Source organism: Coenobita brevimanus, chromosome 72 (assembly GCF_032717465.1).
Source record: "Coenobita brevimanus isolate Jiangsu-jjx chromosome 72, ASM3271746v2, whole genome shotgun sequence".
NCBI lineage: Eukaryota > Metazoa > Arthropoda > Malacostraca > Decapoda > Coenobitidae > Coenobita > Coenobita brevimanus.
In genome coordinates, this window is record NC_137025.1 from 41,941,013 (window position 1) to 41,964,680 (window position 23,668).

A 23,668-nucleotide genomic window follows, 5' to 3' on the forward strand; every position below is an offset into this window, starting at 1 on the left:
TCATTTTAATTACTTTGATGTAAAGGAGATGAATGAAGAGTTTAATTAAGGTGTGTGTGTGTGTGTGTGTGTGTGTGTAAGTGAGAGAGAGAGAGAGAGAGAGTAAATGAAGCTAGCAATAAAGAGAGAGAGAAAGGAGAGAAAGTTGTAAGGAGTGGCAATATGAAGGAGAGTAATGGAGTGCTTGAGAGAGAGAGAGAGAGAGAGAGGTTTGACGGGAAATACATATCTATATTTTTTTTATTATTGAAAAAGAAGAAGGTATAAAAAATGAAAAAAAAAAAAACAGCAGTAAAGAAAGCGGAGGAAATTGCCTCATAGAAAACGGGATAGCGGCTGTATAGAAAACGGGATGAGGCTCTTAAAGGTGTGAGATAGCTTTACTCTCTCTCTCTCTCTCTCTCTCTCTCTCTCTCTCTCTCTCTCTCTCTCTCTCATCCTTCCTCGTCCTTTGCTCTTCCCCTCCCCCTTCCTACCATTTCTTACCCTCCCCTCTCTTCTCTTCTCTCTCCTCTCCTCCTCCCTCTCTCTTCCTCCCCCTCCCCCTCCCCATCTCCCCTCTCCCATTCCATCCTTGCTTCTCCCCTCATTTCCACGCCTTCCCTCCCATTCCCCCTTTTTCCTCCCCCTCCTCATCCTTCCCTTCTTTTCTCTCTCTCTCCTCCCCCTCCCTCTTCCCCTTCCTTCCCTCTCTCATTCCCCTCCACCACCATATCCGCCTTTTTCCCTCCCCTCCTCTCCCTCACTCCCCCTTCTTTCCCCCCCACCGTTCCCCCCCTCTCCCTCACTCCCCCTTCTTTCCCCCCCACCGTTCCCCCCCTCTTCCTGTCTACAACTTTCTTCCTCTCCCCTCCCCTCCCCTCCTCTTCCCCTCCCCTCCTTCTTCCCTCCTCTTCCCCTCCCCTCCTTCTTCCCTCCTCTTCCCCTCCCCTCCTTCTTCCCTCCTCTTCCCCTCCCCTCCTCTTCCCCTCCCCTCCTTCTTCCCTCCTCTTCCCCTCCCCTCCTCTTCCCCTCCCCTTCCCCTCCCCTCCCCTCCCCTCCCCTCCCTCACTCTCTTCTCTTCCTCCCACCGTTCCCCTCCTCTTCCTGTCCACAACTTTCTTCCCCTCCCCTCCCCTCCAGGGTCATATCCTTTAACCGTGCCGTAAAAACTGCACTAATCCTTTAATACGGAGGGGAGGGGAGGGGAGGGGGAAGAGGGGAGAGAGGGAGGGGAGGGGGAAGGTAAAGGGTGTTAAACAATATCACTGCAGCATGGACAGAGAGAGAGAGAGAGAGAGAGAGAGAGAGAATATAAAGACAGGTAGATAGGCAGGTAATTACATAAAGTAGATACTAAAATAGAGAGAGAGAGAGAGAATATAAAGACAGGTAGATAGGCAGGTAATTACATAAAGTAGATACTAAAATAGAGAGAGAGAGAGAGAGAGAGAGAGAGAGAGAGAGAGAGGAAAATACTGAAGGCACTGAGTTGTAAATGGTGTCAGCTGTCGTTAGTGTGTGTGTGTGTGTGTGTGTGTGTGTGTGGAGAGAGAGAATGTGAACCTGGGGAGATTAGATCGTTACTGAGTAGGGATGGAAAAGTGTCACCATGTAGGAATATTCTCTCTCGCTGGTGTAAGTGTTATGAAGGCAATATTGACAATTCCAGTATGGGTTTGTTTAAGGCCCCCCTCTAACATCCTCCATTTTCTCTCTCTCTCTCTCTCTCTCTCTCTCTCTCACACACACACACACACACACACACACACACACACACACACACACACACACACACACACACATTAGGCAACCGAGCGCCATTCCCCGTTTTCTATGAGGTCCCAACTGCTGGTTCGACCGTAAAGCTCATTTCTACATCACTTCTCACAGGACTATGACCTTTATTGAACCAAGCTGTCTCTCTCTGTCTGTCTGTGTGTCTGTTATTGCCTACTACTCCACGTAAAATGATTCTCTCTCTCTCTCTCTCTCTCTCTCTCTCTCTCTCTCTCTCTCTCTCTCTCACACACACACACACACACACACTAACGACAGCCGACACCATTTGCAATTCAGTATATTCTCTCTCTCTCTCTCTCTCTCTCTCTCTCTCTCTCTCTCTCTCTCAGTGGTTGTAACAGCTTGATTATAGTGTAGGAAAAGGGGGGGAGGAAAAGGGGTGATTTCTCTCTCTCTCTCTCTCCCCTCCCCTCTCTCCCCTCCCCTCTCTCCCCTCCCCTCTCTCCCACCCCCTTTTCTTCCTTTCTTTCCCTCCCTCTTTTCTCTTTCCCTCCTCTCCTTTTTTCTGTCCTCCTCCCAGCCATTTCTCCCTCTCTCTCTCTCTCTCTCTCTCTCTCTCTCTCTCTCTCTCTCTCTCATCAATCTTGGCAACAGCTGGGTTAGAAGAGAGAGGGGGAGAGGGCGTTTAGGTGAGAGAGGGAGAGAGAGAGAGAGAGAGAGAGAGAGAGAGAGATACTGGTAGGAGCTGAGTTGTAAATGATGTCAGCCGTCGTGTGTGTGTGTGTGTGTGTGTGTGTGTGTGTGTGTGTGTGTGAGAGAGAGAGAGAGAGAGAGAAAAGAGAGCGAGAGAAAGAAAGAGAGAGAGTGAGAGAGGACAAAAGTAGGGCATAATCACAAGCCAGAACACTTAAACTACCTAATGTCCTTCATAAACCATGGAGGAGGAAGAGGAGGAGGAGGAGGAAGAAGAGGAAGAGGTGGAGGAGGAAGAAGAAGAAGAGGAGGAGGAGAAAGAGGGGGAAGAAGAGGAGCAGGAAGAGGAGGAGGAAGAAGAAGAGGCGAAGATAGGAGGAGAAAGAGGAGGAAGAAGAAGAAGAAGAAGAGGAGGAGGAGGAGGAAGAAGAAGAAGAAGAGGAGGAGGAGGAGGTGAAAGAAGAGGAAGAAGAGGAGGAGGAGGAGGAAGAAGTGATGGGAGGAGCAAAGGAGGAGGAAGATGAGGAAGTGGAGGAGATGGGAGGAGGAGGAAGGAGAAAATTGCGAGAAAGGTGTTATTGAAGAAGGACATAAGAATATTAAATTTGTATGGGGAGGAGAAGGAAGAAGAAGAGGAGGAGGAGGAAAGGAGTAGGAGAGAAAGTGGAGAAGATAGGAGACTTGGAAATCAGGAGGAGGAGGAGGAGATATGGAGGAGGAGGAGGAAGAAGAAAAAAAGAAGAGAAAGTAATGAAGAAAGGAAAGTGGAAGTGATGTAGGAAGGAAAGCGTAGAAATCAAGAGAAAGAGGAGGAGGAATAAAAGTAGAAGAGGAGGAGGAAGTAGTAGAGGAGGAGGAGGAGGAAGAAGTTACGATGGAGAGGAAGAGGATAGGAGGAAGGAGGAGGAAAATGATAAGAAATAGGAACTGAGATGAAGAAAATAGTGAGAGAGAGAGAGAGAGAGAGACTTTTAAGATTGGAGGGATTACATAAACACCTGTACTTTCTCCGGTAAAGGAAGCTCCCTAACACCTTTTCCTGAGCGATTTATTTTGCATATTACACCTTACCGTCATTCCGTGTTAAATAAATCCTTCTGATATCGCCATACTCTGCATAGATGGCGTGCAAAATGATATTAACCAGCCTTATCCAAAAATAAATCGCAAAGGAAGAGGTGTTAGGAAGCTGAAGGAATGGAGGAGGAGAGAGGAGGAGATATGGAAGGGAGGGAGGGGGAGGAAGATAGGTATGGTGATAAAACTCTCTCTCTCTCTCACATTGACTTTCACCTCTCCCACTGTCCTTCCTTCCTTCCCTTCCCTTCCTTCATTCCTTCCTTCCTTTCCCTTCCTTCCTTCCTTCCCTTCCTTCCTTCCTTCCTTCTCTTCCTTCCTTCCTCCCTTTCATATCCTTCCTTTCATTCCTTCCTTCCTTTCATATCCTTCCTCCCTTTCATTCCTTCCTTCCTTTCATATCCTTCCTCCCTTTCATTCCTTCCTTCCTTTCCTTCCTTCCCTTCCCTTCATATCCTTCCTTCCTTCCTCCCCTTCCCTTTCCTTCCTTCCTTTCCTTCCCTCCTTCCCTTCCTCCCTTTCCTTCCTTCCTTCCTCCCCTTCCCTTTCCTTCCTTCCTTTCCTTCCCTTCCTTTCCTTCCCTTCCTTCCTTCCTTCCCTTCCTTTCCTTCCCTTCCTTCCTTCCTTCCCTTCCTTCCTTCCTTCCTTCCTTTCTCCCTTTCCTTCCTTCTTTCCTTCGCTTGTGATGGTGATATATGGAAGGTGCTTTTAATCTGTGTCTGGGGAGGCTGGCCCTCTCCTTCACTTCCTTCCTTCATTTCCTTTGTTTTTCTTCCATCATTTCCTCTTTTTCCTGTATATCCTTCATTTTTTCTTCCCTCATTTTCTTTATTTTTCCTTCCCTCATTTTCTTTATTTTTCCTTCATTTCCTTCATTTTTCCGTTCACTTCAATTTTCCTTCATTTTTTCCATCCTTCATTTCCCTTATTTTCTTTCCTTCATTTTTCCTTCCATTATTTCCTTCATTTTCATTTTTCCACCCCTCATTTCCTTTCCTTCATTTCCGTCATTTTCCTTCCCTCTTCATTTGTCTTCCCTCATTTCCTTCACTTTCCTTCCTTCATTTCCATTTTCCTTCATTTCCTTCCTTCATTTTCCTCTTTTCCATCCCTCATTTCCTTCATTGTCCTTCATTTTCCTCATTTTTCTATTTCTCATTTCCTTCATTGTCTTTCCTTCATTTCCGTCATTTTTCCTTCCCTCTTCATTTTTTCTTCCTTTTCTACCTTCATTTTTACTTCTCTAATTTCCTTCATTTTTCTTTCATTTCCTTTTTATTCCTTCCATCATTTCCCTTCCTCCTTCATTTCCTTCATTTTTTCATTTCCGTCATTTTTCCTTCCCTCTTTTATTTCCTTCATTTTTCCTTCCCTCATTCCCTTCATTTTTCCTTCATTTTTTCACTTGTCCTTCATTTTCTTCTTTTTTCTTCTTTCATTTTCTTCATTATTTCATATTCTGTTCTTGTCTTCGCCCCCTCCATCCACCCTCATGTATCCTTCCTTCTTTCCTTCTGTTTTCTTTCCTTCCCTCCATCTTTCTTCTTTTTCTCCTTCCCTCCTTCCTTCAGTCTGCCTTTCTCCCTCCTTTTTTCCTTCCTTCCTTGTGTCTTCTCTCCATCCCTCTTTCCTTCCTTCTTTTTGTTTTCTGTCCATCCACCTTTGTCGCCTTTCTCTCCATCTCTCTTTCCATCCATCCTCTTTCTTCTTTTTCTCTTTCCTTCCTTATGTTTTCTTTCCATCCCTCCTTCCTTCTTTTTTCTCTCTCCATCCCTCCTTCACTCCTTCCTTCTGTTGCCTCTAACTCCCTGTTTCTCTCCCTCTCGCTCCCTCCCTTCCTTCCTTGCTTCCTTCCTTCCTTTCCTCCCTTCCTTCCTTCACTGGTATGTAGTGGTGATGGATAGAGCGTCAGAGGTATTGAGCTATCCTTCATTTCCTTCATTTTCACTTTTTTCATGCCATCGTTCATTCATGCACATTTTCCTTCCTTCCTTCCTTGTTCTTCCTTCCTTCCTTTTTTATATATTACCATGTTTATCCTCTTTTCTTCCTTCATTTTTCTTCCCTCCTTCACTTTGCATTATAATTTCCTTCTTTATCCTCCCTTCTTCTTCCTTCATTTCTTCCTTATAGTGTTACCCCTTTTCCTCCTTCCTTTATCTTCCCTCCTTTCTTCTTCCTTCCTTATATTGTTACCCCTTTTCCTCCTTCCTTTATCTTCCTTCCTTCCTTCATTTTTTCCTTTTATTGTAACCCCTTTTCCTTCTTCCTTTAGCCTATCTTCCTTCCTTCTTCCTTCCTTACATTGGTACCCCTTTTCCTACTTCCTTCATTTCTTGCTTATATTCTTTCCCCTTTTCCTCCTCCATTCTTCCTTCCTTCCTTCTTCCTTACATTGGTACCCCTTTTCCTCCTTTATATTCCTTCCTTATATTGTTACCCCTCTTCCTACTTCCTTCATCTTCCTTCATTTCTTATATTCTTACCCCTTTTCCTACTTCCTTCATCTTCCTTCTTCCTTCATTTCTTATATTCTTACCCCTTTTCCTACTTCCTTCATCTTCCTTCTTCCTTCATTTCTTATATTCATACCCCTTTTCCTACTTCCTTCATCTTCCTTCTTCCTTCATTTCTTATATTCATACCCCTTTTCCTACTTCCTTCATCTTCCTTCTTCCTTCATTTCTTCCTTACATTGTTACCCCTTTTCCTACTTCCTTCATTTCTTTTTTTTTTTTTTTCCTCTTCCTTTTTTTCCTTCATTTTTTCCATCCTTTTTCTTCATTTTTTTCTTTTTCTTTGCAGGGTTTTTCATTATTTTCTTTCGTCTCTCTCTCTCTCTCTCTCTCTCTCTCTCTCTGCTTGTCTTTTTTTCCTCAATATTCACTCCTTTGTTCTTCTCACCTCCCTCCTCTTTTTCTTCCTCCCTCCCTCCCTTCCTCCCTCCCTCTCTCTCCCTCCTTCCCTCTCTCTCCCTCCTTCCCTCTCTCTCCTTCCTTCCCTTCCTCCCTCCCTCCTTCTCTTTCTCACTCCTTCACTTTATGCCCATTCGTCTTCTTGGTAATATTAAATCTGTCTCTCTCTCTCTCTCTCTCTCTCTCTCTCTCTCTCTAACAAATCATCTTCTTCCACTCCTTCCCCTCCCTCTCCTCCTTTCCTTTCTTCCTCCCTTCCTCTCCCTTTCTCTCCCCATCTCTTTCTTCCTCTCCTTATCAGTCTCTTTCCTTCTTCCTTCCCACTTTTCTCCCCTCCCCTCAACTTCCTCCTCCTCTCCCTCCCTCACGCACTCCTCTTCCTCTTATCTTCCTTTCCTCTCTCCATTCCTTCCGCCTTTCCTTCCTCTCCCCTTCTCTTTTCCTCTTCCTCCTCCTCCCTTCCCTTTCTCCTTCTTCCCCTCCCCTTTCTCCCTCCTCTTCCTCCACCTTCCTAGTCTTCCTTATTCCTCCTCTTCTCTCCCTCTCCTCCTCCCTTTCTCCCTTCCATTCTCATATTTCCCTCCTTTTCTCCCTCCCCTTCTCATATTTCCCTCCCTTTCTCCCTCCTTATCTCATATTTCCCTCCCTTTCTCCCTCTTCCTCCCCTTCCTCCCCCTCCCATTCCCCTCTTCATCCTCGACTTTCCTTGTCTTCCTCATTCTTCCTCATCTATAACTCCCCTCCCCTCCCCTCCCCTCCCCTTCCCTCCCCTTCCCTCCCCTCCCCTTCCCTCCCCTTCCCTCCCCTCCCCTTCCCTTCCCTCCCCTCCCCTTCCCTTCTCTTCCCTCCCCTCCCCTCCCCTCCCCTCCCCTTCTCTCCCCTCCCCTCCCCTCCCCTGCCCTTCCCTCCCCTCCCCTCCCCTTCCCTCCCCTCCCCTCCCCTTCCCTTCTCTCCCCTCCCCTCCCCTTCCCTTCTCTCCCCTCCCCTCCCCTTCCCTTCGCTCCCCTCCCCTCCCCTCCCCTCCCCTTCCCTTCTCTTCCCTCCCCTCCCCTCCCCTCCCCTCCCCTCATTAATAGTCAGGTCTGAGGTTCACTATGGCATTCTAGTTACAAAGTTGTTGTTGTTGTTGTTGTTGTTGAGGAAAGGAGTGTTGATTTGTGGGAGGGTTGCGTAATTAAGACCATTATTGTTATTATTATTATTATTATTATTGTTATTATTATTGTTATTACTTTTATTATTATTAATTATTATGATATTACTGTTATTATTATTATTATTATTATTTTATTATTATTATTATTATTATTATTGTTATTATTATTATTGTTATTTATATTTTTATTATTATTTTTTTATCATTATTATTATTATTATTATTATTATTATTATTATTTTTAGTATGACATGCTCAGAGTTGCGTCCATAGTGCCACCTCTCCGTGCCTTCCCTCCCGCTACACAGGCATCTGGCAGCGCTCATGACTTGAACCGCACACTGCCATATTGCACAACCTCCGCCCACCAGATTTCTTTCATTCCCCGACCTGCATCTCTCTGGAACTCGCTTCCCCTGAGTTGTTCCCCTCCAAATATCAACCCACAGCTGTTCAAGTCTAACTGTTATAGATATTTTATGAACAGAGGATACCTGTAGAACGATGTATGGACTTATTATTATTATTTTTTTTTGGGGGGGGTCTTATTAAAAAAAAAAGATAACGGATGATGTGGTATTAAAGGAGAGAGAGAGAGAGAGAGAGAGAGAGAGAGAAACCAGTACAGTAACGAAAACAACCAACCACCACCACCACCACCACCACAAGAGGACTTATGACACCTGTTGGCCTAATCACCCTAATTGACCCCGTAATTAGCCAATAGCCCCTCATTAAATCACAGCAATCACCTTCATCACTACACACACCATTACCTCCAATACTACCATCATCACTACCACTTACACTACCATCATCACTACCACTTACACTACCATCATCACTACCACTTACACTACCATCATCACCACCACTCATAGTACCATCATCACTACCACTTACACTACCACCATCACTATCACTACCACTGATATTACCATCACTACCATCATCACAACCACTTACACTACCATCATCGTACTAGCCTACTATTACCATCATTATCACCTTCACCACTACCATCATCGCTCTACAATCACCATCATCACTACTACTAATTCTACCATCATCACTATCACTATCACTAATACCACCATCATCACTACCACCATACTGCTACTGTTACCATCATTACTACACCACCATCGCCACCATCATCACTACCACTGATAGTACCATCATCACTAGCACCACCACTACCATCATCATTACTACCACCATCACTGCCAACACCTCCACTACTACTACAACTACAACAACAACAACAACAACTACTACTACTACTACTACTACTACTACAACAACAACTACTACTACTACTACTACTACTACTACAACTACAACTACTGTTACTACTACTACTACTACTACTACTACTGTTACTACTACTACTACTACTACTACTACTGTTACTACTACTACTACTGTTACTACTACTGTTACTACTACTACTATTACTACAATACCCTTGTAATTAAAAACAGGAAGGTGGAAATCTGACAAGTGTGTGTGTGTGTGTGTGAGAGAGAGAGAGAGAGAGAGAGAGCCACATAAATAAAAGTGGTTGTTGGGGAGGCCAGTTTGTCTTCTATTACGGCTCGCAAGTTGGCGGGGATTAAAGTTGGCGCCAGGCTGATTAACTGGGCGTCTCTCTCTCTCTCTCTCTCTCTCTCTCTCTCTCTCTCTCTCTCCGTCACCTCAAAATAGATATAAATTAGAGTTAGATTTATATATAGACATATTAGATTGATAGATAGACTAGAGAGAGAAATAGACTAGATAGATAGATCGATAGATATAGAGTTAGATTTATAGATAGACATTAGATAGATAGATAGATAGACTAGAGATAAATAGACTAGATAGATATATGGATAGGGATAGATCGATAGATATAGGTAGATAAATAGTTATAGATATAGATAGTAGATAGATATACATATATTAATGGGTTCTGATAGATAGATGAATGGATAGATATTTTTAGATAGATAAATTAATGGGTCCCAATAGATAGAGAAAAATAGATGCACGCTTAGATAGATATATAAATGGATCCCGATAGATATAGATGCATGCATAGATAGATAGATAAATAGAGATAGATAGAAATACGGATCCACGCTTAGATAGATAAATACATAGGGTATCAATAGATAGATAGAAATACGGATCCACGCTTAGATAGATAAATTCAAAGGGTACCAATAGATAGATGGGTAGATAGATAGTGGGTCCTCGTACTGAAGGGGTTAATTAGGAGGGTAGGCCTAATAATCTACCCAGGCCTATGGGGTAGATAAATTAGTAGATAGATAGATAATAAACTCGTAAATGACCTGTAATTAACATGCCCACCTAATTAACTCCCTTCAGAACGAGGCCCTGTGTGTGTGTGTGTGTGTGTTTGTGTGTGTGTGTGAGAGAGAGAGAGAGAGAGAGAGAGAGAGTTCGTATGTAGGTAGGTAGAGGAGTGTAAAAACTGTATTTATATATGTAGTGTAAGTAGGCCTGTCAGTAGGTAGGCAGAGCAGTGTGGTGTAAGTACGTTGGTAAAAAGTAGTGTAAGTAGGTAAGTAGTGCTGTATGTAGGTAGATAGTACTGTAAGTGTAAGTAGGTAAGTAGTTCTGTATGTAGGTAGATAGTACTGTAAGTGTAAGTAGGTAAGTAATGCTGTAAGTATGTAGGTAGGTAGTGGTTTAAGTAGGTGTGTAAGTAGGTATGTAAGTAGTGTAAGTAGTATGTAATTAGTTAATAAGCACTTGGTTATGTCAACGTCAGTACACAGCCAGACTCTCTCTCTCTCTCTCTCTCTCTCTCTCTCTCTCTCTCTCTCTCTCCACAGCATTGAGGAAAAAAATGAAGCCTAAGAAATTATTATTATTATTTTTTTTTACATTTACAGACGTGTGTGTGTGTGTGTGTGTGTGTGTGTGTACCAAGTTATATGCTGATGTGGATATTTTTCTGGTATACTTTTGTTTAAACACACACACACACACACACACACACACACACACACACACACACACACACACACACACACACACACACACATCCAAGTGGGTCAGCAAGTTATCAATCTTAGGATCGGATGGATTTATTTCGCTCATTGCTACTCAGGGGCGAGGAAGGCTGGTCATGGGTGCCTGAAATGTCGGGAATGAGTCGCCTAGCCCCGGGCCCTTACGATCTTCATAGTATAAAAGTTAGAACTATATTTTTTCTCTTTAATTTTGTAACTCATCCCCTCCTCCCTTTTTTTTTTTCTTTAATTTACAGGTTGAACTCTGAATGCAGGGAAAAGTGAGAGAGTAAGAAAAAAAGTGAGATAGTAAAGAAAAAAGTGAGATAGTAAGAAAAAAGTGAGATAGTAAGAAAAAAAGTGAGATAGTAAGAAAAAAAAGTGAGATAGTAAGGCATGAAGTGAGAGAGTAAGGAAAAGAGTAGCAAGGGAAAAAGTGAGATAGTAAGGAAGAAAGTGAGAGAGGAAGGAAAAAGAGAGAGAGAAAGGAAAAAGTGAGATAGTAAGGAAAAAGTGAGATAGTAAGGGAAAAAGTGAGATAGCAAGGGAAAAAAGTGAGAGTAAGGAAAAAAGTGAGATAGCAAGGAAGAAAGTGAGATAGTAAGGAAAAAAGTGAGATAGTAAGGAAAAAAGTGAGATAGCAAGGAAGAAAGTGAGATAGTAAGGAAGAAAGTGACAGCATGGAAGAAAGTGAGATAGGAAGAAAGTGAGATAGTAAGGAAAAGGTGTTGGTGAAGGAAGACATAGAGTATATATAGAATACTAAGAAAAATTTAATCATTAACTTTAAAAATTCTATATACTTTTTCGAGCTAAAAAAAAAACTGAAAATTTGAGACGTAAAAATGAGATGGAAAATATATATAAAAAAAAATGTAGTTTTTTTTTTCCTCAGCTGATGTGTAGAAAAATTTTAAGTTTTGAGATGGACTTATGATGGGAAAAAATGTGCAGTTGTAAGAAAATATATATTTATATATTGTAGATTCTCGTTGTGAAATTTTTGAATGAATCAGCATTTTGGATTTTGAGTCTAAAAAAGAATTATTTTCCCGTTTTGAACCATAGATATTGAAGGAAAAATTAATATAAATGACTTTCGTTATAGCTGAGTTACGAAAAAGTGTTAATTTTCGTAAGTGCGTTTAGTGTAGTGTTTATTTCGTAAGTGCGTGTAGTTTCGTAATATATATAGTGAAGGTAATGGTTGTATAGTGTGTTATTAATTCGTTGCTCTGATATCCACATGATAACGAAGCAGCTGTGTGGTGTATAGCGAAGTATATATATAGCAGAGAGTATAGCGTAAGTGTATAGTGATCTAAGTGTATTACAACTTGTGTATAAGTGAAAAGTGAGCCGTAAGTGATAGACAAATAAGTGGCTGGACAATGCACACCTTTCAATCCCCCCCATCCCATCACAGTAAATAGAGGGTATTGGAGAGAATGTAAACTTTCTTTTGACCCCCCACCCCCCCACTTAAGTGATGGAGGTGTGGAGAAACCCCCCACCACCCCCTCCCCCCATATCCGGAACCGCCCCCCTCTCGCACCCGTCCCTCCCCCCCACCATCACTACCTCCTCGTCTTCCTCCCCATCATCATCATCGTCTTCCTCTTCCTCCCCATCCGTGGTGAGGGGAGATGGGGGGACAGTGAGGGGATATATGGGGGAGACAGCCACCCACCTGCACCCCACCCATCATCATCATCTCCCCAACAACACCCCAGCACCCCAGCTCAGCTCCCCATCTCAAGTCTTCCCACATACGACCAGCCTGCGATGTCGAGACGATGATGAAAGACTGCGAGCCTTGTGCAACGTGGGCGTGGGCGTGGGCGTGGAGAGAAGCCTTGACCACCCCACCACCATAAACGGTCACCATAGCTACATACCCAGTGAGGACAGTGCCAAAAGAATGAGTGTGCCAGACGGATCGGTGATGGCAGTGCCGGATGCCAACCACGAGGTCAAGTTATGTGGCACTGATTCACGATTCATGGACAACTCGCGATTCGCCGATGATTTGCGGTGCCTGGGCAGTGATTCGCGATGCTCCAGTGACTTGCGATTCACCAATGAAGCCCGCTGTGACCACGACACCAAGTATGACTGCGATTTGCGATGTGCCAGCAGTTCGCGATATAGCAACAGCTCGCGATTTCCCGACGACTCGCGGTGCCCCGTTGGAGATACGCGATGCAGTGATTCACGATACCAGGACGATTTGCGGTTTCCTGAGGACCCGCAGTGCCCCAACGGTGACTCGCGGTGTGGAAACGACTCGCGATACAGCAGCGCGCGACTCCACACCGCGGCGCAGGTCCTGGTCGGGGTGGGGAAGGGCACGACATCGCTTCCCTTGGACTTGGGCCTCGCGACTGGGGGGATCGCTCGTCCCTCCCGCGCGAGAACGAGACCCTCCGGCAACCATATCTCGATCCGACCCAAGCTGACCCCGCACCACCCCCACCACCACCACCCCAGGCACGGAGGGGGCGGGGAGGAGGACCTGGAGGGGGGCGAGGAGGGGGGACTGAACGGAAGAGTGAAAAACCTATGTGGAAGCTTCAATCTGGCCGGAGACACAATGGAAGGAATTATTCAGTGCCTTGTCTTTCTCAAGGCTTTCACTGTACGTCTTACTTTGATCTTGTCACTGCTACTTTGATGGATTTACTTTGATAATTACTTAGATAAATTGTCACTGGTACTTTGATGTATTGGATTTACTTTGATAATTACTTAGATAAATTGTCACTGGAACTTTGATGTATTAGATATACTTAGATGATTACTTTCACTGGAACATTGATGTATTGGATTTACTTTGATAATTACTTTGATAATTACTTTGTCACTGGAACTTTCATTTATTGGATTTACTTAGATGATTACTTTGATAACTGTCGCTGGAACTTTGATTACTTGGATTTACTTAGATGATTACTTTGATAATTGTCGCTGGAACTTTAATTGGATTTACTTAGATAATTACTTTGATAATCACTGTCACTGGAACTTTGAATTATTTGATTTACTTTGATAATTACTTTGTCACTGGAACTTTGATTTTCCTTTCTGTATTTACTTTGATTTTTTTGATGTCACTGCAACTTAGAATAATTTACCACTTTCTTATATTGGGATTTTCTTTTGTATTATAAGTGAAGGGGTAAAAATGCGTGCCTGCTTTGATGTTAAATTATTATTATTATTATTATTTGGTATTTTATTAATATTATTATTATTACCGGTATCATTATTTATTATTATTATTATTATTACTATTGTTATTATTTGGTATTTTATTATTATTATTATTATTATTATTATTATTATTATTTGGTATTTTATTATTATTATTACTATTATTATTTGGTATATTATTCTTATCATTATTATTATTATTATTATTATTATTATTTGGTATTTTATTATTATTATTTAGTATTTTATTATTATTATTATTATTATTATTGGTTATTGCTTTATCTTGTGCATGTTCAGTTTCCATAGACCGTAGTTAAGAGCTTATGACTCTCTCTCTCTCCCTCTCTCTCTCTCTCTCTCTCTCTCTCTCTCTCTCTCTCTCTCTCTCTCTCTCGTCCTGTATTCGTTTTCTTCCCCACTTTGTCCTCTTTCCTCCCTCCCTCCTCCTCCTCACCCCTCCATCCCTCCCTCCCTCCACCCAATCCATATTCCCTTATCTCTGTCTTTGTCTCCCTCTCTCGCACCTCTATTTCTCAGGATATTTCTCTTTGCTCTGATATTGCTCTCTCTCTCTCTCTCTCTCTCTCTCTCTCTCTCTCTCTGCGCGTGCGTGCTAAGTTGATGGCCAAATGTAGTCAGAATGGAGGGTAGATTTGACTAGTAACCAAGGAGACTCATCCCCCCGCTGTAAATTAAAGATGATTTTTTTTTTTTTTTTGATACTAATAAACTTTCTTTGTTTCTTTACAGGTGAGTGTGTGTGTGTGCGGCCGGAGGTTTGTTTGTCTGTGTGTTTGTGTGTCTTGCGGGAGGTAAGTGTTTGTTGTTTGGATTCGGCTCTTTATTGTTTATGATGCAGAAGTTGTTTGCCTTTGTCATTGTCATTGTTTTCTTTGTCATCATCATCATCATCATCATCACTGTCATCATTATCATCATCATCATCATGACTGTCACCATCATCATCATCATCATCAGTCACCACCACCACCATCATCATCATCATCATCATCATCATCATCATCATCATGACTGTCACCATCATCATTATCATCATCATCACTGTCACCACCACCACCACCACCACCGCTACTACTACTACTACTACTACTACTACTACTACTACTACTACTCAGACCAGTAAGTAGTCAGCATCTTCCTCTGAATTTACACTTACGCACTTCTTAAGAACTTGTGCGTGTCAAATTCCATTTCGCGATTTATTTTTGACATATATTGAAGTGAATATTGGAGTCTTTGTGATAGATAGATAGATAGGTGGGTAGATAGATAGATAGATGGATAGGTCGATAGATAGAGGAATAGATGGATGGATTCTTGGTAGGTAGGTAAATGTATATATAAATACGTAAGTGGGGGTATGGATAGATAGATAGATAGGTATAGATAGATATGTAAGTAGGTAGATAGATGCATAGATAGATAAAGTAGGTAGGTAAGTTGATGCATTGGTTGATAGATAGATAGGCAACTCATTATATGCACGTGCACATATCAGATGCGTACACACACACACACACACACACACACACACACACACACACACACACACACCTGGCGATCATACACTGAAAATATACATACAAAACTGTTTACAAAGGCACGAGAGAGAGAGAGAGAGAGAGAGAGAGAGAGAGTAGGAATGATGGAAAAAGAGATTGATTGAACAGCGGGAGAGAGAAAAGTAAAGATGGAATTGGGTGAAGGGGAACAGAGAGAGAGAGAGAGAGAGAGAGAGAGAGAGGAATAGAGAAGAAATGCTTTAGTTTGGTGGAGGAAGAGGAGGAGGAGGGGGAGGAAGAGTAGGAGGAGGTAGTTTTATCGAGAAGGGGAAGAAGAAGTATGGCACAGTAAATAAGGAGTGAAGGAGAAGAGGGAAGGAGAGGGAGAGAGAGAGAGAGAGAGGAATAAGAAATTAGGAAGAAATAATTAATGGAAAAGAAAGACGAAGAGATAATTGAGGGGAGATATAGATGAAGGGAAGGAGGAAGGAGAGAAGGAAGAAGTGAGAAAGGGAAGTAGGTAGGTAGGTAGAGAAGAAAGAAAGAAGGGAGGGAGGGAGTACAAAGGAAAGCAAACAGCAACAGACCTTATGGTCCTTTCGAGGCTGTGTGGTACAGAGTAGACTATGACTACAAGATCTAACTCTACATGCTGAAGGATAAGGATAGTACAGCAAGAAGGCTTCCCCCACCTCCAAACCCTCCAGTTAAAACTGGCAAGAAAAAGTGAGAAAAACCACCATGCAGCATGGAAAAACTCTCATGGAAATTTCATAGGAAAGACTGAAAAGGAAAACTACATTCTATAATACTTGTATCTATAAGCTACCAGTATGAATCACCTGAAAGAGAAAGTAGTAAAGTACAATGATAATCAAATAAATAAATAAATAACTAATGCATGTCGCTATGTATGGGTACGTTGAGTTGACGGGGCGTCTGCGGACACAGTGTGGAAATTGGACAGTGCACAGTGTGGATATTCAGGGGTGGTGTGGCAGCCTTGCCTGGCGTTATTAAGGTAGGCAGCAATCAATCAGGCCCCAGCTTCATTCATTCCACTGACACTAGAAACTTTCCCATGCGGGACAAGCAAAGAAGTCACCTCCTGAAGCAGTGACCCCTGGTACATTAAAAAAATCCCGATGGTGGTCACGTAACTAACAGGGACCCTCAGTGATCCACAGCCCATCACAGGTCGAAAGTATGAGTAGTAACCGTTAACTCAGGGCTATCTGTGCATATCCTAGTCTGTGCATATACTATATTTGCATTTAATAAATTGATCCAGGCTCTAAAAAACTAAAATAAAATAAAACAGAAAATTATACATACACAAGTGTTTTATTCAGGAGTAAACATATTAAGCTGGGGGTTGGATGCCAAATACTTATCCAGGCGACCTTTAAAGGTTTGTACTATATTACAATTTATTACGTTGGAAGGCAATTTATTCCATATATTTACAACTCTATTGAAGAAGAAATGCTTAGCTTCATGCGACTGGAATCGTTTGCCAATTATTTTATGTTCATTGCCTCTAGTGTAGTTCGAGTGATCAACTGTGAAGTATTTATCGACAGCCATGTTATCATGTCCTTTGAATATCTTGGATACCTGAATTAAATCTCCTCGTATCCTCCGTTTTGTTAGGGTGAAGAGATTCAGGGCTTCTAAACGTTCCTCATGCGGTTTATTTCTCAATCTAGGTATCATCTTTGTCATCCTTCGCTGCACTCTTTCAAGCTTTTCCATATCCTTTTTATAATACGGTGACCAAAACTGAACCCAATACTCCAAGTGCGGGCGTACTGAGGAATTATACAAAGTAAGGACAGTATTATCGGATTTATATTCAAATGCTCTGCCTATGAACCCAATCAATTTACTGGCTTTTTTCACAGCTTCTGTACATTGTTTGCTTGGTTTCAAATCGTTTGTTATTATAACTCCTAAGTCTTTTTCATGGTTTACCCTATCAGGTTGAAAATTATTCATGCTATAACTTGCTCTTACATTTTTACTGCCAATGTTTAACACTTTGCATTTATTAATATTGAAATCCATTTGCCAGACTTGGGCCCAGTTAAATAGTTGATCAAGATCTCTCTGAATTGCCTGTCTTTGCAGTGCTGTATCTGCTCTGTTACCTATTTTAGTATCATCAGCAAATTTTGAAATCTTACAACACAATCCTTCGTCAATATCATTCACATATATTAAGAAAAGAATAGGACCTAACACTGAACCCTGCGGCACTCCACTTGTAACGTTTATCCAGTCTGACTCTTTTCCATTTATTAAAACTCTTTGCTTTCGTCCGGTGAGCCAGTCTTCTACCCACCCGAGAACACTGCTGCTGAAACCATGTGCCTTTAGCTTCTGAAGGAGTCTTTTGTGTGGAACTTTGTCACAAGCCTTTTGAAAATTGAGGTAGACCACATCAACAGATTTAGTCTCGTCATACATGTTCAGTATAACATTGAAAAAGTCCAGCAGATTCGTGAGGCAAGAGCGATTATTACGAAAACCATGTTGCGAATCTTTTATGAGATTGTTTGATTCTAAGTGGAAGGAAGGAAGAAAAGAAGGAAGGAGGGAAGGAAGAAGAATGGGAGGAGGAGGAAAGAGGTGGTGTAGGAGAGGAGGTAAAAGGAAGATTAATAAACGGAGAGAGAGAGAGAGGGGGGGGAGAGAGACGGCAGAGGGGAAGGAAAGAGAAAGAGGTGATAAAAGGAAAGATGGAAGGTGGAGGAGGAGGAGGAGGAGAGAAATTGATATTAAGAGGTTGGGGGAGGAGGAAGAAGGATGGAGGAATAAAGGAAGGAGGAGGGGAAGGGAAGACAGGAGGAGGAGGAGGGAAGACAGGAGGAGGGGAAGAGAAGACAGGAGGAGGGGAAGGAAGGACAGGATGAGGGGAAGGGAAGACAGGAGGAGGGGAAGGAAAGACAGGAGGAGGAGGAGGGAAGACAGGAGGAGGGGAAGGGAAGACAGGAGGAGGAAGAGGAAAGGCAGGATGAGGAAGAGGAAGTAGGAAAAGGAAAGGGAAGAAGAACTGAAAAATAAAACAAAAGAGACAAAGAAGGAAGGAAAATATTGAAGGAAAGGAAGTGGATGAAAGGGCAGTCTCTCTCTCTCTCTCTCTCTTTCTCGTTTATTTTCGTCTCCCCTGTATCGTCTTGTCCTCTCTCCTCTTCCCTCCCTCCCTCTCCCCTCCCTCCTCCCCTTCCACCTCCTCCCTCCCTCTCACCTCTCTTCTGCCCTTCTCTCTCTCTCTCTCTCTCTCTCTCTGAAGACTTAGCGGTGTGAAATTTGGCAGGCAAAGAGCGTAGAGTTTCATGACAACATATATTTTCTCTTTTACTTTCTCTCTTTCCTCTCTTTTTTCTCTCTTCCATTCTTATTTCTCTTTTTACTCTAATTTACATTTTTGGATCTTTCTATAGCTTTTTTTTTTTTCCCCTTTTTCTCGCTTTAATTCTCTTTCTTTCTTCACTTTCTCGCATTTGTTGTTTACATTTTTACTCTCTCTCTCTCTCTCTCTCTCTCTCCTTCCATTTTTTCACCTCCCCCTTTTTTGTCTTTCCTTTCCTCATCTTTCCTTCTCCTTCTCTTCCTTCCTTCCCTCGATCCTTCCTTCCAACCTTAATTTGCTTCTTTCATTTCCTTATATTTCTCTTCCTTTACTCTCCTTCCTTTTTCATATTCCTCTTGCTTCCCTCGCTCCTTCCTTCCTTCCCTCCCTGCTTCCTTCCTTCCTTCAGTCCTTCCATCCTTCCTTCCTTCCTTCAGTCCATACATCCTTCCTTCCTTCAGTCCATACATCCTTCCTTCCTTCCTTCAGTCCATACATCTTTCCTTCCTTCCGTCCTTTCTTCTATCATTCTCTCTTTCCATCAGTCCTTCCATCCTTCCTTCCTTGAGTCCATACATCCTTCCTTCCTTGAGTCCATACATCCTTCCTTCCTTGAGTCCATACATCCTTCCTTCCTTGAGTCCATACATCCTTCCTTCCTTGAGTCCATACATCCTTCCTTCCTTGAGTCCATACATCCTTCCTTCCTTGAGTCCATACATCCTTCCTTCCTTGAGTCCATACATCCTTCCTTCCTTGAGTCCATACATCCTTCCTTCCTTGAGTCCATACATCCTTCCTTCCTTGAGTCCATACATCCTTCCTTCCTTGAGTCCATACATCCTTCCTTCCTTGAGTCCATACATCCTTCCTTCCTTGAGTCCATACATCCTTCCTTCCTTGAGTCCATACATCCTTCCTTCCTTCAATCCATACATCCTTCCTTCCTTCAATCCATACATCCTTCCTTCAGTCCATACATCCTTCCTTCCTTCAGTCCATACATCCTTCCTTCCTTCAATCCATACGTCCTTCCTTCCTTCAGTCCATACATCCTTCCTTCCTTCCCTCTTTCCATCCTTCCTTCCATCCATCCTTCCTTCCTTCCATGATCGCAAAGGAGAAGTCTTTTATTTGGAAATAGACTCTACATATCCTTCTTTCCTTCCTTCCTCCTTTCCTTCCTTCCTTCCTCCTTTCCTTCCTTCCTTCCTCCTTTCCTTCCTTCCTTCACTGTAGAGGGAGAGAAGCCTTTTATACAGAATCGGACTCTATTCGACTTCCTCCTTCATTTTCACTCTTATTCTCTCTCCTTCTTTCCTTCAATTTCACTCCTCTTTCCTTCCTTCTCTTCAGTTTCCTCTTCTCCCTCTTCCTTCTTTCCTTCAATTTCACTCCTTCCTCCTCTTCACTCCATCTTTTTCTCCTTCCTTCCTCCCCTTTCCTTCTTCTTCCTTACTTCGTTCCCTCCTTCCTTCCTTATTTTTCTCCATCCTTCCTTCCCTTCCTTTTTCCTTTCTTCCTCGCCTCCTTCATTCTTTTTCTTGCTTGCTTCCCTCCCTCCCTCCTCCTGTTTCTCCTTCCTTCTTTCCTCCCCTCCTTCCTTCTTTTTGTGCCTTCCCTCCCTCCCTCCTCCTGCTTCTCCTTCCTTTCCTCCCCTCCTTCCTTCTTTTTCTTCCTTCCCTCCCTCCCTCCTCCTTTTTCTTCCTTCCCTCCCTCCCTCCTTTTTCTTCCTGCCCTCCCTCCTTCCTTCTTGTTTTCTTCTCTCCCTCCTTCCTTTTTTCTTCCGTCCTTCCTTCTTTTTCTCCTTCCTTCCTTCCCATTTCTTTACTCCTACTTTATTTTTTTTTTTACTTATATTGCTTCCTATTTTATTTCAGGTCTCTCTCTCTCTCTCTCTCTCTCTTTCTCTCTCTCTCTCGTGGTCAGGAATATTGCAGTCTAGATCAAGTATCAGGTGAGATAAGAGGGAGGGAGGGAGAGAGAGAAAGAGAGAGAGAGAGAAATGGGATGTAGGAGGAATATCGAGAATCTGAATATATGAATAAAAATGGATTAAAGAGAGAGAGAGAGAGAGAGAGAGAGAGAGAGAGAGAGAGAGAGTTGGTGGAAATGACAAGGAAATAGGTAAGATGGAGGGGAGGGAGGTGAGGGGAGGAAAGGTAGGAGGGGGTTAGGGAGGGGAGGGAAAAGGGAGGGAGAGTGAGGGGAGGAAACAGAGGAGAGAGAGAGGGGGGAGGGGAAGGGAAGGAGGTAGGGGAGGAAAGTGTGTGTGTGTGTGTGTGTTTGAGAGAGAGGGAGAGAGAGAGAGAGAGAGAAGGGGGAGGGAGGAGCACTAGGGTGGTAGGAACATTTTCACTCTCTCTCTCTCTCTCTCTCTCTCTCTCTTTCATGTTTACCTACCTACAAACTCATCACCCGGAATGGAATCTCATCTACACGCCATCTACCTACTTACCTACCTACCGACCTGCCTTCCTACCGACCTGCCTTCCTACCGACCTGCCTTCCTACCTACCTACCATCCTACCTACCTACCATCCTACCTACTTACCTACCTGCCTGCTTACCTACCTACCTACCTACCTTCTTACGTACCTACTTACCTGCCTATCTACTGTATTTACCTACCTACCTATCTACCTACCTACCTACCTATGTACCCACCCACCCACGCATCCACCCACCCACCCACCCACCTAGCTACCTGCCTACCTACCTTCCTTCCCACCTACCTACCTACCTACCTACCCGCCCACCCACGTACCTACCTGCCTGCCCACCCACGTACCTACCTGCCTGCCCACCTACCTACCTGCCTACCTACCTACCTACCTACCTACCCACCTACCTGCCATCCTACCAACCTACGTACCTACCTACCTACCTGCCATCCTACCAACCTACGTACCTACCTACCTACCCACCCACCGTCGACTCACCCATCTTACATTGGCGCTTCATAAAAACGCGTTCGGAATGCGAGAGAGAGAGAGAGAGAGAGAGAGAGAGAGAGAGAGAGAGAATGAGAGAAATATGTATGTTAATTTCTCCGAACTTTTGGGGGGAGGGGGTAAAATTTTTTCCATATTTCGTTGTGTGTGTGTGTGTGTGTGTGTGTGTGTGTGTGTGTGTGTGTGTGAGAGAGAGAGAGAGAGAGAGAGAGAGAGAAGGAAATAGGTCGGTAAGGTAGTTATTAGGAAGATGGGAAGGAAGTAGCCGGTTCCTTCCCTCCTTCGTTCCTCCTTCATTTCCTCCTCCTCCTCCTGCGAAATTTTCTTTATATTTTCTTACTTTGACCAGCATTCTCTCTCTCTCTCTCTCTCTCTCTCTCTCTCTCTCTCTCTCTCTATGTGTGTGTGTGTATGTATGTATGTTTATGTGTGTGTGAAGCCCCTGAGTAACCCTTTTTGGGGAGGTTTCCGAGTTTAATAAGGTTTCCGTGGCAGCCGAAAAAATGATGCTGATTTTATTGATTCTTTCCCTGACCCCAAAAAAAAAAAAGAAAAAAAAAAAGAAAAGAAATACGTCTTAAGTGTTACGTTTATAAGATTTTTTTCTATCTATCGTTTTTCTGGTCTATCTATCGCTGGACGCCTTAATCTCGTGAGGGGTGCCACAAACAAATCGCCTCCATGTCATCCTCTTGACTATCAGCCTGCCTTCCCTCCAACTCACCCCTCTCTACTTACATGTATCTCGTCACCCCGTCCCTTCACCTCATCCTCGGTCTGTCTCTCCTCCTCCACCTTCAGGCTATCCTCTCTCCAACTCACACCCCTCTTTCATGTATACCTCTCCTCCCCATCCCTTCACCTCATCCTCGACCTACCCCTCCCTCTCCCCCTTTCCTTCCAGTGTACCTCTCCACCCCATCCCTTCACCTCATCCTCGACCTACCCCTCCCTCTCCCCCTTTCCTTCCAGTGTACCTCTCCACCCCATCCCTTCACCTCATCCTCGACCTACCCCTCCCCCTCCAGCAATCCAGTATATCTTGTGGTGTATTTCCTTGTCCCACTACCATACATAATACATACATACATACATACATACACATACATACATACATACACACATGCATATACATACACATATACATACATACATACATACGTACATATACATACATACATACGTACATATACATACATATTTACATACATACATACGTATATAATATATATAGATTTCTTAGACCTACATGCATATACACCCTGATTGGTGCATCCTTGGATTCTTACGTACGCATACATACATACATACATACATATATGCACATATACATACACACATTATACATACATGCATAATGATACAGGTCACATGGTTGTATATTTTTAATGTGTGTGTGTGTGTGTGTTTGTGTGTGTTTGTGTGTGTGTGTGTGTGTGTGTGGGCGGTATTAATATTCCTTTTTAAAGTTCAGTTCTTTCTATAAATTTTTGGTATATTTCACACACACACACACACACACACACACACACACACACACACACACACACACACACACACACACAGGATATATAAGGAGGTTAAAAATTGATAGAGAGAGAGAGAGAGTAATTCACACAAAAATTTCTGCCTTATTTTTCAGGGTCAGGAGTTTGCCCGAATTTTAAGAGGCTTTTTTTCTCTCTTTTTTTTTTCTCTTTTTTCTCTCTTTTTTTTTCTCTTTTTTCTCTCTTTTTTTTTCTCTTTTTTCTCTCTTTTTTTTCTCTTTTTTCTCTCTTTTTTCTTTTCTCTTTTTGTCTTTTTCTTTTCTTTTTTTTTATCGTTGCTCGTCATTACCATAATGCGTAGGAGAGAGAGAGAGAGAGACAGACACACACACACACACACACACACACACACACACACACACACACACACACACACAGAATAGGCAGAAAAGCGAAATTAAAACGAATGAAGAAACAAAAAAAAAAGATAAATGATAAAAATAGACGAGAGAGAGAGAGAGAGAGAGAGAGAGAGAGAGAGAAA

General features: G+C 42.9%; 1 protein-coding gene across 1 annotated transcript in view; it reads left to right on the forward strand.

Annotated features, from left to right (window-relative positions):
• The first annotated feature begins 12,258 nt into the window (after nt 1-12,258).
• The window catches only part of LOC145407118 (uncharacterized), a 163,779-nt gene continuing 152,369 nt past the window's right edge, over nt 12,259-23,668 (forward strand). Inside the window, exon 1 of the mRNA XM_080278137.1 lies at nt 12,259-13,227. Coding sequence (XP_080134263.1) covers nt 12,259-13,227 — 969 coding nt within the window. The remainder of the gene's footprint in view (nt 13,228-23,668) is intronic.